The 15,936-nt window shown below is 37.6% G+C and overlaps 4 protein-coding genes across 7 annotated transcripts; all 4 read right to left on the bottom strand.

Moving 5' to 3' along the window:
- Nucleotides 1-513: 513 nt before the first annotated feature.
- Arf79f (ADP-ribosylation factor 1) lies at nucleotides 514-4,267 on the bottom strand. Of its 4 annotated transcripts, none has more exons than XM_076314904.1 (5): nucleotides 4,138-4,267; nucleotides 2,780-2,951; nucleotides 2,503-2,612; nucleotides 2,189-2,314; nucleotides 514-1,950 (listed from the first exon to the last, which is right to left on the bottom strand). In XM_076314904.1, the coding sequence occupies exons 2-5, from the start codon at nucleotides 2,925-2,927 to the stop codon at nucleotides 1,786-1,788; spliced, it is 549 nt and encodes a 182-aa protein (XP_076171019.1). In that variant the 5' UTR covers nucleotides 2,928-2,951; nucleotides 4,138-4,267; the 3' UTR covers nucleotides 514-1,785. The 4 variants fall into 4 exon arrangements, with proteins under 4 accessions (XP_076171019.1, XP_076171018.1, XP_076171020.1 ...); XM_076314903.1 differs by having other exon boundaries at nucleotides 3,857-4,220; XM_076314905.1 differs by having other exon boundaries at nucleotides 3,921-4,220.
- A 1,782-nt stretch (nucleotides 4,268-6,049) lies between these two features.
- On the bottom strand, nucleotides 6,050-6,923 carry LOC143148404 (uncharacterized). The gene is made up of 4 exons (XM_076314706.1): nucleotides 6,757-6,923; nucleotides 6,525-6,695; nucleotides 6,270-6,432; nucleotides 6,050-6,208 (listed from the first exon to the last, which is right to left on the bottom strand). Exons 2-4 carry the CDS (start codon nucleotides 6,668-6,670, stop codon nucleotides 6,068-6,070), a joined length of 450 nt encoding a protein of 149 aa, XP_076170821.1. The 5' UTR covers nucleotides 6,671-6,695; nucleotides 6,757-6,923; the 3' UTR covers nucleotides 6,050-6,067.
- On the bottom strand, nucleotides 6,920-12,101 carry LOC143148405 (uncharacterized). Its single transcript, XM_076314707.1, is given in 12 exon segments — nucleotides 6,920-7,218; nucleotides 7,461-7,727; nucleotides 8,608-8,869; nucleotides 9,082-9,249; nucleotides 9,666-9,812; nucleotides 9,814-10,042; nucleotides 10,187-10,408; nucleotides 10,953-11,148; nucleotides 11,306-11,614; nucleotides 11,689-11,756; nucleotides 11,829-11,922; nucleotides 11,993-12,101. Coding segments are annotated over 9 exon segments (1,968 nt in total). The 5' UTR covers nucleotides 11,509-11,614; nucleotides 11,689-11,756; nucleotides 11,829-11,922; nucleotides 11,993-12,101; the 3' UTR covers nucleotides 6,920-6,944.
- A 1,218-nt stretch (nucleotides 12,102-13,319) lies between these two features.
- LOC143148402 (uncharacterized) lies at nucleotides 13,320-15,035 on the bottom strand. The gene is made up of 6 exons (XM_076314704.1): nucleotides 14,865-15,035; nucleotides 14,526-14,790; nucleotides 14,101-14,171; nucleotides 13,793-13,990; nucleotides 13,543-13,668; nucleotides 13,320-13,460 (listed from the first exon to the last, which is right to left on the bottom strand). The coding sequence occupies exons 1-6, from the start codon at nucleotides 15,033-15,035 to the stop codon at nucleotides 13,320-13,322; spliced, it is 972 nt and encodes a 323-aa protein (XP_076170819.1).
- Between the last annotated feature and the right edge of the window lie 901 nt (nucleotides 15,036-15,936).

Here is a 15,936-nt window from a genome sequence, read left to right as displayed (position 1 = left end):
AATTTCTCCTTTGTTTTTGAAATAATAAAAATCTTTAATTTGTAATTTATCTGTAACTAAACTATAAGTAGATCGATAAAAAAAGAGGGAACTTAAAAGGCTAAATGAAACATGCGGTATGGGCGGTGCGCAGTCTTTAGTAACGAAAAAAAGTAATCGTGCTTGTAACTGAAGTACCATTTTCTGAGTAAGGGATGCGTGCAGGCTGAGCGCGAAGCCACGAGGATAGAGGTGCATTTGCTTCATCTGTTTATAATATAAATGTATATGAATGTATGTGTATATACATCTGTATACATATGCATGTATATGAGTATATATATAAAGAGTGTATGTATTTGTGTGTATATATATTTCTAAATTATTGTTTTTGCATCAGTGCAGAAATCCCTTTATCCTGATTATTCCTTGCACAATATGCATGCACCCCAAATGGAGGGCTCTATATATCCTATTTATAACTAGCCAGAACAAAAACAAACTATTTTAACGGCAAATAACACATAGACTACATAAAGCACAATTACAGTATATTTCACAAATTGTTTAAACATTCATATATAATTATACGAATCTTCGCATATGACGGAAAGGCGATTTGATCAGTTGGGGAAAATTACTTCGTAAAAACAATGTATTTTAAGGACAGGAAAACATGAGGAGATTGAAGGGCTTGCGAAAATGGCTTCATCTGGCAAATTGCCATGCCAGTTTGGATTTCTGGCTTAGAAATTGCGAGGCCTATCTCTCTTTGCTGTGAGAGGTTCTTTCCTAGTTTTTTCTTTTACTTCACGTTTTTAAGCATCTTTCTTTCACTTTCTTCACTTTTTTTTTTGTAAATGATTCATCTGCATTTCCCGCCACGATCGATGCATAATTTCGGAATGTTGACAATATTCTAATTTTACCTTATCAAGGTGCAATAAATAAATGATATCTCTTTTACACTGAGATATACATGGTTGACTAACTGTTAGTTTTATCGCGAACAGGTGAAGGAGGGTGCATTTCTGCACCTGCCGATAGCCAAGCAGTAAGACAACCATTTGTATAGTTTTGCTTTGCATTTTTCGACGTATACCACTGAAAACTTAAAAAAATAGAAACAAACTTTTGTAACTAGAAACAGTAAGTCATTGCACCGTCAGTTACCACTCACTGCATTTATCATGTCAACTGATGGGCCGATGTGACATTTGTAATGTAGTGGACAGAGCAACATTCTCTCATCTATTGATCACATTTTTATCATCGTATTTATATAATGTAATGTACAATATGCAGCTACATTATGATAATCAGTATGTCCAACGCGTTCAAACTGACAACACCGTGGGTACTTCACTTTTTTGTTCTTAAATTTTTTTGTCAAAGATATTCAAATTATTAATTAACGAATGTGTATTGTATGTTTCAGAGTTAGGTACTTTAATACAATTACTTCCAAGTTTTCCACTTTTCTCGTGGTATCTCTGTGTAAAAAGTATAACTATAATGCTAATATAATAATAATTATAATAATAAGTTGCACAAGGCAATAGTCCTGTGTGGCCGTTCGAATGTGTGCTTCCGGCCGTTTCCCCACTCCCCTCCCCCCAAAAACTTCCTGGCACAATGACAACTTTCGATAATCTCTCCACCCTCCACTTAAGATCCAAGAGATCTTGCAGTTTGCACTTAGTATTACCTCTTTTATATTATTACTCATTCGTGGGGGGGATAGGTGTGCAGCTGATTTTTATGATGTTAATATAGCAACTGAATGTTGACAGAACAACGTTCCAATTAGCGATTGGCATTTTTGAGCTGATTAGAGAGCCAGTCGAGGCCCTCATAAAGTCCATCTCCACTTGTGGCACACGTTGCTTGAATGTACCAATTACGATTACGCAGAGAGTGCAAGCCCAACTTGTCAGTAATCTCTGCTGCATTCATTGCATTTGGGAGATCCTGAAATAATACTTATTTAACATATATACTACAAAACATGCAAACTGATTTCTTTTTACATCATGTTTTTATTGTTAAATCTTTCTCTTGGCATATACCCAATGTATATATATGGCATACGTTATTTACACAACAAATGTTGCACGTCTTAAGTTATAGAATTCTTTGTGCATTACTATATCATATAATAATATATATACAAGTCTAAGTATATTAATACTTTCAAAACTATACTTACTTGCTTGTTAGCAAATATAAGAAGTACTGCATCTCTAAGTTCGTCCTCTGCTAACATTCTCATTAATTCTTCACGCGCTTCACCAATACGTTCCCTATCATTACTGTCAACAACAAATATCAGTCCCTGTAAGAAAATTTCATTAATGAATGTGTTCATTGAAGGTTATATGTAACACAAAAAAGCTGTAAAAACATGTAATTACATAAAAAGTCAGTTACAAAATATAAATAAAGTTACTTTTCTATTTTTAAGAAAAACAAAATAAAATATAACTAATATGGAAAAAATTATTAAACCAATGGATAGCATACTTGTGTATTCTGAAAGTAATGTCGCCATAGAGGTCTGATTTTGTCTTGACCACCCACATCCCATACAGTAAAACTTATATTCTTGTACTCAACTGTTTCTACATTGAAACCTAAAATTTATAATTGAAGATCAGTAAACTATGTCACTGAATCTACAATGTTTTTCTTCTATTATTGTCAATGTAAAGAATGACATTGAAAGAACCACACAAGAATAGGAAACATATGTAAGACATATTCATGAAGAATGTTGTTACAAACAATATTCCATATTTACCTATAGTAGGAATTGTAGTTACAATTTCCCCTAATTTTAATTTGTACAGAATTGTGGTTTTACCCGCTGCATCAAGACCCACCATCAAAATCCTCATTTCTTTTTTGCCAAAGAGGCCTTTAAATAATGTTGTAAACATGTTTCCCATGGCTAGTGTTGGTTATACAAATACCTATAACAACAAATAAAAGATCAAAATTTAATTATTAACAAACACATTCAAATGAATCATAAATATGAATTTGGAAAAATTAAATTCATATATTTCACTTTGTATACTTTAATTTTATACAATACGTATTGTGCGATTAAAATCACACCAACAAATTATTTGTCTACGATACTACATGACGTTACTGGTTCTTTGTTTTCCTCTGTAGACAGTATTATAAAAATGGAATTAATTTTGAATGATGTATTAAATTATTTCTAATCTTGCATCATACCTAACCAATATCTTATTTAGACATTTAGATAAATATTTATGAAATAATAAGATATTGCAAATTAGTACAGAGCAAGAGCATCATTTGAAAGAACACAAAGGTATAAAACACGAAATTATAACTTCACATTGTCCAAATTCAGTACATAAAATTAATCTAAAAAGATAACTATGCTCGACATATGCAAGTTAAATGTATGACCAATCGACGTGCAACAATACGTTGGAGTTTTAAATACTATCGAGGTGAAAAAAAAAATAATAATTTTCAACGAAATGAAAAAGAAAGAGACAAAATGATTGAGACGAGCGAAGAATTCCAAACGCGTAGACACGAGTGAACAAAAAGACACGTTTCGCAGACGCAAAGAACTGAAATTACGCCGACAGAGCCAACGGGCAGAAACATGCGTAAAGTACTGATACGCTGCTGACACAAAGCCGAAAAAGCTAACCTGCACATTTACGAGGAGCGCTCAATAAAAAAGATTATTGCGAATAACGTGAATCATAGATTTCAGTTTAACGAACGAAAGAAAAAAAAAAGATTGTAGAGGCACACACGAGATGCTCACGCTGCCCGCTATTGATTCTCATTTTACTACATCGCTATGATTATCGGACTAGCATACCGTCAGGGATCACTCTAGAGTCTTTTGCTGGTGATCTATGCACTTTTAAAACGTGATCGGCTACCTAAAACGCCAACACCGAGGTATTGCGAGCAAGGCGGAAGATATTGTGCGGTTTGCGAAGCCACTGCGTACACCCGGTTGTCTGTCACCTTCGACCTACTCCCCAGCAAATCGTCAAAGGTTCCCCGCTCAAACTTCCATTATTTATAAACGTCGTCTGACTACCGAAACTTTCCCGTAATGTCACGTCGCCCGTATAAGTCACTTGCGTTACTTACGTTTCAGTAAAAAAGTTATTTTCACGAGAAACGATAAAACATAAAACCAACACTCTCGAAAAGTACCGTATGTCAAAATGGCGGACAAGGAAAGGATTCATGCCTTATGCCACGTATAGGGCCTTCAAAATTCTCCGATTGGGTAGACCGATCACGTGACGGAGAAATCTTCGACGATTCGCATTTACTCCAGTAGGTGGCAGTACCATGGAGAACTCGGTAAGTCATCAAAAATTCTATAAATGTGTGGGTGAGTAAGCGAGCGTGCGTTTATAGAAAGGCCCACGCTCATGAAAGCGAAAACGCGTTTTTCCTTAATTATAAATTCCAATGATGGCATTCCAGAGAAACAGATTATTCCATTGGTGTCGGAGAAAGAAAGGTATTAATACAGAAATTGTAAAGTTACTTTAGTTTGTAAAATTAAAAATTTTCTGTAAATAAATGGTATTTATTGTGTGTGTATATACATATATATATTATAATGTGTATATATCATAAGGCGTGTATATATATATATATTTATATATATACATATATATACGTGCGGTGTCATCGAAGCATGTCGTGTTAATTAAGCTGTTGACATAGGAATGAGTAAACCCTTACTGATAGAATAAAAAGCCATTAATGGGGAGGAGTAAAATTTTAATATTTAATGTTTTTTAAAATTTTCGGGTTTTCTGTTACATTATGCTCCAAATAACATTCTATTACTATCTATCTTGTCTGTACTAGGCTATGAAAAAAATATAAGATATTTCTTGATTTACATTTTCGTAGTTTAATAATAAGATTAAAATATTCAGTTTTATCTTAATTAAGTTACAAGTAAGTAATGAAATAGTCCTTGTATGTAATGAAATTGAAATAGATTAATTTATGAGTAAAATTGTAGAAAAACTGTTAGCATACATAATGCTTCATTTATCATTGAAGAAAACTTAATAATGTATGGAATTATTTCTTGCTATGATAAAAACTGTTACTTTATGACTTAACATATTATCTAGCAAGTCATAAAAGTATAATGAATAAGTTTTTATTAGTAAATGTATATTACATATAGATTTAACATAAAACTATATCCTACTTTACGATCATTTATTATTCCTGAATGAATTATAGTTTAATGTAATTAACAAGATTAGTTTTTTAAAATTTATTCAACAAAATAATTATCAATATAAACTTCAAAATAACTTTGAAGTTTATATCGATTCATACATATATTTTACATAAATGCATCATATTATTGCAAAGTTACTCAAAATATAACTTTTCCTAATAATATTATATGTTAATTCGAGTATTTGTTTTATACCTTTTCTATTTATAAACCTGGTATATGATAGTTTTCATCTAATGATCCTTCTCCGTAAAGTTCACATTCTTCTATATTGTATGGATATTTAGTTATTATTTCTAATGTTTCGATTGACTCTCCAGCATTTCTATATATAAACCAATAATTGAGCATGAATAGCAGTTTCATTAACAGTGTCATATTTATTACGAATGTATTTACTTTGGTTGGAAAGAAACTGTAATTGCAAAACAACTTCCCTTAGTGCAATGACTTGTTAATGTTCCTTTTTGTCGATCAATTGAAAACTCTTTGTTTTTGAATTTTTGGTTTACTTTAAATTTATAACAACATCCTGTGTAAAATTTAATTACAGTATCACATTATTGCAAAAAGTAATTCATCTTACTATTGAACAAATCATAAAATATAACAATACTGGATAAGTTTTCAACAATCAATATTAACTTCTTAGTGTCACCTACATACACAGGACCAAAATCTAATGCATATAATGATAATTTTAACGATGGTAGCAAAATGCGTAAAATTAACTTCACCTCCTGAAATTCTATAATAAGTATATGCATATATTAATACAGAAAAATAAGAAAGGAGAAAGATTTAGACCTGAGTGCTATTATCAGTGTGTATAATGAGCAATAGCTCTTTTAGTGTTACTACTGTATTCTGCAAGTCTTGACTTTTATTTGTATTTAATAAGGTTTCAATTAAGTCTTCCTGTATTATGCATGATACCACTACCTATAAGAGTGTCATTATGTAAAACTGTTGCACACTTTCAATGTACAGAAGAATAAATTACCTCTGCACATCCATGGTCACTTATACATACATCTCTTATAATTTTGCATGGATTTGTTTCTGCATAAATTGAGATAGAATCGATATAAAATGGATGGAATGTTTCGAAAGAAACATTTATTAGATTACTGTCATTATTGTAGAAGTAGAATGTTTTCTTCAACCTAAAATTGGAAACATACATTTTTATCCAAGTTGTGTAAGATTACAATGTTCGTTTGAAAAAAATGCTGGAATGCTTTCTGCTCTTATGTACACCAATGGTTTCCATCTTCTTTGTATTACATCGGTAACACTGCATGTGAATGTTCTATCGTATTTAGGGATGTTAAAAACCAATTGCGGTTTAATAATGTTTGCAGTAACATCAATTTCTATGGGACCTAAATGCTGCCCATCCATTCTAGAGTAACGATCATCACAGTACCTGCGAGTTCATACAATATTTCATAGCTAGGGGATATAATCATGTAGAAGCATATACAAACTTATCGCTTGAGGCAATTCGTAGAAAGCCTAAAATCTTGCAAAAGAATTCTCCTGTAAAATCCTTGTCTCTGCCGACACAATTATATTTATTGGGCTGTACAGTAACTGTCAAAAGAGCACTGTCTTTTGGTAAAATAAATGTTTCCTTGGGAGTGACCTTGGAGTGTATCGAAACAGTTCTTTATCATTAATTGTTCTTGAATACTTCACTCAGTATTGTACAATTCAATCTTCTTACCAAGCAAGCGTTTGTATTCAACGCACCACGGTAAGGAAGTAACGAAATTTTGAATTCAGTGTCATCGATTCCTTTTATTTCGTTCTGATCGATTTCGTTCGAGTACTCGTCCCGTTCTTCGTTTGCATATTCATGACTCTTCGAAGGTCGATCGGTGCCTCTTCTCGAATACGGAACCGAACACTCAGTACCGTTCAAATCGCTACTGTTCCTCGTCCAGGACCTATAAATAAATTTGCAAATTATGATTCCATTATGAGTTAAGTCAGGAAGTCGTATAAATTAAACTAGCTAAAACTTAGTTCAAGAGTTACTTCGATCAAGGGCTCAATTGCGTAACCGTGTCACGTAAGAATATTTACGTGTAACAAGACGTGTTGCCTCACCAGAAGCACTTGGCGGCGTATTTGACACTGGTTTGTAACGCTGGTCGCGTATTTCGGAAAAAAAAAAAAACCACCGTACCCTTTGTTTCTACGCGATTTAATCGCGTCCGTTTCGTGTTTCTCCAGGTGGGCGTCACTTCTGCTTTTCCAATTTCTGGTTCTCAATTCTCTCGCTAATTTATCGGTAAACGGAGTGCAGAGGTCGACTACAATGTTAAAGGGCATTGTTTCTGTTTTGGGCGTGACCAAGAACGTATGCCAATCGACAGCTATAGGTACGACACTCGTATTCTTTATCGATACTTTTCTCTTGTGCAGACGAGCGCCCGCCGCTACCGTTCCGAATCTAGAATTTGTTCATTCCTTCAGAAATATTATTAAATAATATCGACGAGCGACGAACGGTCAAAATGACAATTTTAACCACACGAACGTACATGCCGTGTACCTTATTACTGAAAAATTGTTCGGAAATCTTGATGCAAATAAATAATGATAATAATATTAAATTAATAATTGTGATGATAATAATAATAGTAGTGATAACAGTAGTAGTAGTAGTAGTAGTGGTAGTAGTAGTAGTAATAGTAGTAGTAATAGTAGTAGTCAATAATAATAATGATAATGATAATGATAATAATAACAACAATGATAATAATAATAATAATAATGGTTTGACATCCGAGGAATTTACTGATCAGGAATAAAAATGGTTCGTCCAAAAGAAGAACGATCTAATAACGTTCGATGAGACCAGCTGTCTGAATCAATTGGCTGCTCAAGGTCACCGAACAACTAACTCCTCATTATACCATTTAGCTATTGTCGCTGCCATTCTTCCTTCACAGACAACACAGGTGTTACGTCGAGTTACTTAGAACTAGGTCAAACAATTATTTCTCTATTACCGTCAGGTTTCCTAAAAGCAATTGACAAAAATAATTACAATTTTTTAGACTACCACTTGGTCTGTCGTTACTGTACTACGGGCATTATTCTCCTCGTGATGCAACAAAGTCGATATCGTCGTTCACGATCAGATGTAAGGGACCAGTGCGTACCACGATCGCAACGAACCGGGCTCGAAATACATTAATTTCACACCCGCGTAACGCCACGTGCTCACGCGTTTCCAATCTACCACGTCGGAGGCGGACGAACCATTTTTATTCTCAATCTTGGCACGGTGACTTATTTGTCTCGTGCTGCACGGTCTTCCGGCGCACTTGAGAACGTGCGACTTCGTGGAAGCCCCTACGAAGATCGACAGCGATATCGGCGATTCGACGACTTGAACGCACACCGCCAGCGCGAACCGCGGTAAGCCGGTAATGTCAATGTCTAATTCGTCGATGTAAATGCCCCAGGTATCGGCGAAGACGTATACGTCCACCGGTACGGCCTCGAACGGTCCGATGTCGGAGTTCGAAGGATCGACGTAAATAACGACACCCGATTCGGATTGTTTCGACCGACGTAGAATTTCCTCTAAAAGCAACCAGGAAAAACGAACCCGTGGAATATACATACACAATGTGCACGTTATCGGCCAAAAGTACAATAATCGTTTAATTCGTTGCTTGTGCGTTTCATGGCACAGCTAGACGATAATTAATAGAATATTTTTTTTTTTTTAGATCCCATACTTTTGGCCCGTAATCTCAGTTCTCGAAATTCACAGACGAAAATCGTTGCTCTACCGATTACATCCTTGTTTCGACCGTAGATCTGCTTGTACATGAACTTGATGCGATCTGTTTTCGTTTTCCACTCGCAGGAACATTTCACAGGATAGAAGTTCTTCGTGCAGAGATAGAACTTGGAAAGAATCGGGGTCTCGTTTTTTATTATAAACGTCTTCTTCGTCACTAAAAATTATTTTCGCGCGAGAATATACAATGCATGCGCGCGTGCAGTGTTCGTTGAGTGCATGCGGCGCAGGAGTCGGATCTGATTCCCCGACTCACTGACTGGGAGGAGTGGGAGAAGGTACTATGGTGGGGGCCGTCCCCACCCTTCGCGCATTGTGCGTTAGAGGCTTTAGAGTGGGGGAACGTATAGGAGGGGACGCCACATCTCCTACCGTACTACCTTCCCCCACTCCTCCCAGTCAGTGAGTCAGGGAATCAAATCTGGCTTCCGTACTCGGGACTGACGCGTGGCGTGTAACGTAAAGGAGACACGATCTCTCGCGTCGTACAGTATGGGGCCCTTTCACGCGTCACTCTCCCTTTTTAACCGTGCCTTTGTCGCACAGAAATTCACAATACGCTACTATGCGTACCTGTTCTTAACGTCAAGCCCATGAATTCGATCACATTAGGTTGCGTCGGTCCGGGTGCAATTGTTTCCAGGAAAGGTACTACGTGTCCAGATGGCGCAACATCTTCCCTCGAATCCTTTCCACTTTCAGTCGTCAACTCGCTTATCTGTGATCGTAGTTATTGGTTCGATCACCGCACTTCGTTCGAACTCGTCAAGATCTCTCACTTGAACCACTTCTGAAGTTCGGCTACTCCCCGAAACTCGTTCCCCTAGTTCTTCGATGTCTACGTCAGCCTCCGAAGGACCCGCGGAAGTGTCTTTAAAAAGGGACCCTTGATCCAGATTCGTGTTCATTAATTCTCTCTCCTCTTGCATACGGTACTTGTCCAATAGTTTCTATAAAGATGCTCGTTAACGGTTTTACTTTCCCCGCTGACCTTCGACTTAGTTCTTTCGTTCTCGAATTATGTATTTCAGAGCAACAAAACCCACCGATATTGTAAACAATTATCGTCAATTAACGATTGCGATTCAACATACCATGCCACTTCTCGATTCCTCCTCCAAATCGAGAGCAACCTTCAGATTATCCATACCCCATTCCACTCGAGTAAAATTGCTCTTCAGCTCGAAAGGCTCATCGTTGTTCACCGGAAGGTAAAACGAGACGTGAAACGGCTGAATGTTACATTCGATTTCCAAGATTATCATTTTTTGGGAGTCTCCGACGTAACACGGTATATGCAAGCGTTGCACGTATCCCTGAAAACGTTAGAGGCGTCATTAATTTTGCACTCTTTGCTCTCACATTGTTTTTGAAGGATCGAGCGACTCAACAAGTAGTATTATTTTACCCTTAGGCGAGGTAAGAGTCTCGAAAAATGCCTACGGTTCGATAATCGGGCAATGAGCATCTTTCGAGGTTTGATGGACGAGCATTTTTCGAGATTCGACAGAGAGGCATCTTTCGAGTCACTATTTTATTATTCTGATACTTTTGTATAGTACAGAATTATCAGAATAATTCTACGAAGTGATTGGAAAACGACAAGAATTTTTATTTTTGGTTTCTTTTTTTTTGTTTCAGAAACTCCTTGTAGTAAGTTATTGTTAGCGCGTAATCCGACACAGCGATTTTGTTCATTGGTATTTACAAACGCCTCAAAGCCATTAATTATAATCTTTAGCTTATCTCGAAACTTCTACTTGAACTCTTTTGTTTCCATTGCGCGATATTCTTTAATTTGCGAATATAACGAGAACCGTTGTAATTAGAGAAAGAAGAAGGTCGGGTTAAGGTTTCGACCTCTTTCATCGGCACGAGCGTGATCTTCATTTCCTCCGTGCTCCCGGCCGGTACTTCCCCTCTCTCGGGGCATGCGCAGAGCTTCATCTTCTCCGCGTCGGGTCCGCTCGCGTCTCCCCACCAGTAAATCAAAGTGTTGTCCGATAGGTTCCTCGCGATCAAGACACAGGTCTCCTCGATACCGATGTACATGGTCCTATCGGGTAACGAGAATTTTACACGAGATCGAGGAAAAGGGAGGAAAAATTTGTACGAGAACTTTCCAATTTTCCTGCGAAAATTTTCGTACAAATTTTCCAAATTTCCTGCGAAAATTTTCGTACGAACATCGACGAGTTATACAAATTACGCGCCTTGCAGGTCTGATGACACCCATGCTTATTATTCGTTCCCATAGAAGGGGCCTGAATCGTTTTAGGTCCATCGTATCGCAATGGGAGAACAATTCGTCCGCTACCTGTGATGTCACCCAAACGAACCTGTTCCATTGTGTTCTAATCGGTACTGAAAATAAAACAGAGATCGCGAAACGACTCACTAATCGACGCGAGGACATATATTCGTCGCTATCGTCCGAACACGTTCTCGTCTCATCCTCGTCCTTCGATGAACACGATGACGACTCGTCGAGAATTTCGTTCGATTTTTCCAATTCCTCGTCACTGCACAACGAAGAGAATTCGATGGAAAAATTGTTTACCAAAAGCCTCGAAATACTGAATTAAAATTTATGCACATTTCCCGGTGGTCGTCTCGGGTGCAATCCAACGAAACTTCTACATCGGCGACCCAAACGTCTACGGACTGACGATATCGTTAAAACGATGTGACAGAAGATGTACGTGGGTCGGTTGATAAATGGAGGGAATTATTTACAATTGAACATTTACGTCGTCGTGCGGTGCACTCCACGGTGTTCAGTTGCAGTCTCTCTGGAACGGCTGCTAGTGGTATATCTTCCGCGTACAGTCTGTAAACGACGCGACTGTTGAAGCTTTCTTCGCATTGGCGTCGCCACTTACGTGAATTCGGACGCTTACCGTAGGACGGCCGAATAACGATTCGGTTGTAAATCTTTGCATTCGATGGTTACGTCGAAGTGGTGTACGGTGATCGGTGACAACACTCCGTGATCCGGATCGACGCGAAGAAGCGCCAGGGGGAAATCTTTGGGCTTGTTTACAGCGTCTCGGTCGAGTTGCACTTTTCGTTTTTCCCATCGATAATGTATGCTTATCTCGCTGAGCACGGAATTACGCTTGGTTGGCAACTTGTGCCGTATCGTATGAATTTTTGCGCGAAAACACCACGTTGGTTGGGAATGAAATTAATATCGCCGAAAATATTATAGAATCGCTTCGAATGGGCGTTACCTAACGTTCCTCGCGCTAATCGTGCATTGCCCAATTCCATTCGCAATACTTGGGCCCAGGTTTACGTAATAACGTGCAGGTTGGTCGATATCCGTCTCGAGTGGCTCAACTTTTCCCGATTGCTGAAATTTTATCGTTCGTCACCGTTACGAGCACCTTGTTCGTTCATTAACGTAACGTTTACCGGCGGGTGCGTGATGTATCGGTAAGTCCGATATTGGTAGTGTAAATATATCGTGGTATCACGTTATCCGCGTTTATTTTACGGATAATTGACAAAGTATAGTCCCGTGTACGCACAATGTAATATCAGCGGCTGAATCGCGAGAACGTAGTACTACGTTATTCGGGGGTTCGATGCGAACACGTATTACTACGTTGTTCGGAGTGAGATCGCGTAGTGCTACGCTGGTGAGAACACCATCACGTAGTAATACGTTGTTTGAAGCACAAAGACGTAGTAATACGTAGTTTAAAGCATAAAGACATAGTGATACGTTGTTTAGAGCATGATAACGTAGTAATACGTTGTTTAAGTGAGATAACGTAGTAATACGTTGTTTAAGTGAGATAACGTAGTAATACGTTGTTTAAGTAAGGTAACGTAGTAATACGTTGTTTAAGTGAAATAACGTAGTGCCACATTATTTAGAGCACAAAGACGTAGTAATACGTTGTTCAGAGTACAAACACGTGGTACTACGTTGACGAGAACACGAGCACGTAGTAATACGTTACGTTTAGGAACACGTGATACTACGTTGTCCAAGGGTGCCAGAGAACGTGGTGCTACGTTGTTCAGAATACGAAGACGTAGCGCTACGTTCTCTTTAATTAATTTTATTGGCGACGAAAATGTACTACCACGAAATTATTTATGATTCTCGCAGAAACAATAAAAACGTAGTCCCAGGTTAACCGAGGTTCTCTATAACTAATTATTGATAATTAAATAAACGATTAGCTAATGATTAAATTATTATAGAATTAATGATTAAAATATTATACTACGTGCAAACGGTAACATAGATACTTTACTAAGCTGGATGAAGTTCGGTTCGTATATCAGACCGTCGCCGATTATTTCCGTCGCCAGGAAGGAGCAATTGTCGCAAAGAATGTACAGTTTATCAACCTGGTAAAAATAGATACGATAAACGGAAAGTTGAATCGACCGAAACGGTTCAAGCACCGTCCACGAGGTACGAAAGATTTACATGTATCCCGTAACAGTTCGGAAAGAAGTGCACATGCAACGTCATTACTTGCTGAGGCTTCATCGAAAAGTGCACGGGCCGTAATGTGAAGGAAGGCAACACCAACGTGTTCGTATTCACGACATCCTGAAAAGACATATTCAAAAATAATGAAGAAAGAAAAGAGAATGGAGATAAATTGGAAATGAGAACAAAATCGAAGAAACGACGCAACAAATGATGTAACGTTACAAGAAAGTGATGGTTTTACTTCAATGTGCATCGAAACCCAGTCGATTTCACTCATTACGAAAAAGAGTCCCTCCCCGCCGACGTTCTTGAATTTTATTGGCACGTGAATCTCCTCACCGACGAAGCCTTTCTTACAGTCGAGGATTGTACTTTTAAATACTGTACGAACGTCTTCGTCCCCACTCTCGTTGGATTCGGAGCTACTTTTCGTGGAGATCTGCGAAAGAACGTTCGTAACTGTGCCACGACGAAGAAACGAACGTCGCGCTTAAAACAAAAAAAAAAAACAAAATGCAAAAGTACGTTTGGGTTCTCATACAACGATACCGATTTCGACTGCGAGTAGACCATTTTCACGTCTCTCAAAATGTTCAGTTGTTCGTGCTCTTCGACGAAACCTGCGAAACCATGGAGTGAACAAACTTAATAATTGTTTAATTCCATTTTCCAGATCGTATCTTTAGCGATACGAAAACATATTTAATATTTAACGTAGAGAATACAGAAGGACAGTTTATTTAACATTTGTGAAATAAATCGGACGCCAACCTAAAGATTTACCGTATTGTAATGGAAAAAAATTGTTCTTTTAAATCGAATTTAATTTTCGTAGTAGCCGAAACATAACCGGAAGGTTTTAAAACTTATTTTTCCGTTTACGAACATTTTTTCGAAATTTTTCACGATAACAAAACCTCCCTTATAGTTAGGGATAAACTAGATGCTTTTTACAGTATTTTACGTTCCTTTACCGAACAGGATAGGGGGATCCTTGAATCCGTGCAATTTGATGATCAGCGATTTACCATCTTGCACATTCAACACCAATATTTCCTCCGGCTGATCTACGATGTCGCAGCGAAACAGCACGATTAATTGCACCTGCATACCCGGTGGAACGATGTTTTTGTTTTCTATTATGGGTTTTATTAAAACTCGAAACTTGGAACGATACGGCCTAGCTTCTATTTGAAATCTCGCCGGTGATGTAGTGATATTTTTTAACGTGATCTTTTTCTATTGGTAACGTAAACGATATTAATCCCACAAAATTGTATTTTGTTAGCGAGCTATTCGAATTTCACGCGTACCTTGTACAACTTGTTCAATTTGAAGTTACGAAATTTTACGTAGTTACAGTCCGCGACCAATATTACGTTTTGCGTTCCCACCTTCATTATACTTTTTTGCGTCTGAACGCTTAAATGCGGCGTCGACATGTATATTCTCCTGCTTTGTATAGAACAGGTCGAAAGAAGCATAGTTAACGTGTTTATGCCTCTAATTTGTATAGTACAGATCGAAGGGAACACGGTCGACGCATCACGGACGAAAGCGATAGTAAGAATGACATATTTTCCCCTTAAGAGAGCAATTCCGAAAACGTTTACACGGTAAGAAACGAAAACGTTTCATTCATTACGCAAGAACACGGGCGATCGAGATTGACTAGCCGCTCAAGGCCACCGAGTTATCCCCACCACTTTGGTTATTCCCTCTCCGTTCTTTATATCTAACTTCCTTGCACGAGTCACGCGCTTCTCGACGAAGCAACGAACTGTCATGACGTAAAACCAATCACGGTTTTAATGCGTTACATTCGACTGAATCAAAGTAAGTAAAAATTTCAGTAAGTACCTATTAACACGAATTTTTGGTAAAGAGGTTATATGCGTTAACTCGGGCGTTCGATTCTTTTCCGTTCTTGGTATTAATCGTGCTAATTGCACCAATCTTCTGTACTCGTCCCAAATTTTTAGTTTCGGCGCTTCTATCGCCGAATCACTACGTCCGATATCTAAAAAGAAACGTTGAGAATTATTTTTGTAATTGCAGCCAGTTGATACCGGTCCGAAGAAAAAAATAATTTCCCATTTTCTTTTTCCTCCTGCTTCATTGAACTGAAGTTAATTTTCGGCGATCGTAATAAAAGTTCTGTTTATATATCAAGAACTTTTGTACCTGACTTATCTCCGTGCTCCTCACAGTCAATGTTATCAGTTCTTAATTCTTTCTGTTTACCTTCCAACTCGTCATGTTTTTTAACGCTGTATATGTATTGGTTTAATAATTTTGTGTCACCCGGGCACACATTCTGTAGCTTTTTGTTTCTGTGCGTCTATAAATATTATTATTATCGTTGTTTCTTTAATTTTATGACAT

This window comes from Ptiloglossa arizonensis, chromosome 6, assembly GCF_051014685.1.
Source record: "Ptiloglossa arizonensis isolate GNS036 chromosome 6, iyPtiAriz1_principal, whole genome shotgun sequence".
In the NCBI taxonomy this organism is placed as follows: Eukaryota; Metazoa; Arthropoda; class Insecta; order Hymenoptera; family Colletidae; genus Ptiloglossa; species Ptiloglossa arizonensis.
Note: the sequence above shows the minus strand (reverse complement) of the source record. Positions and strands in the feature narration are given on the sequence as shown.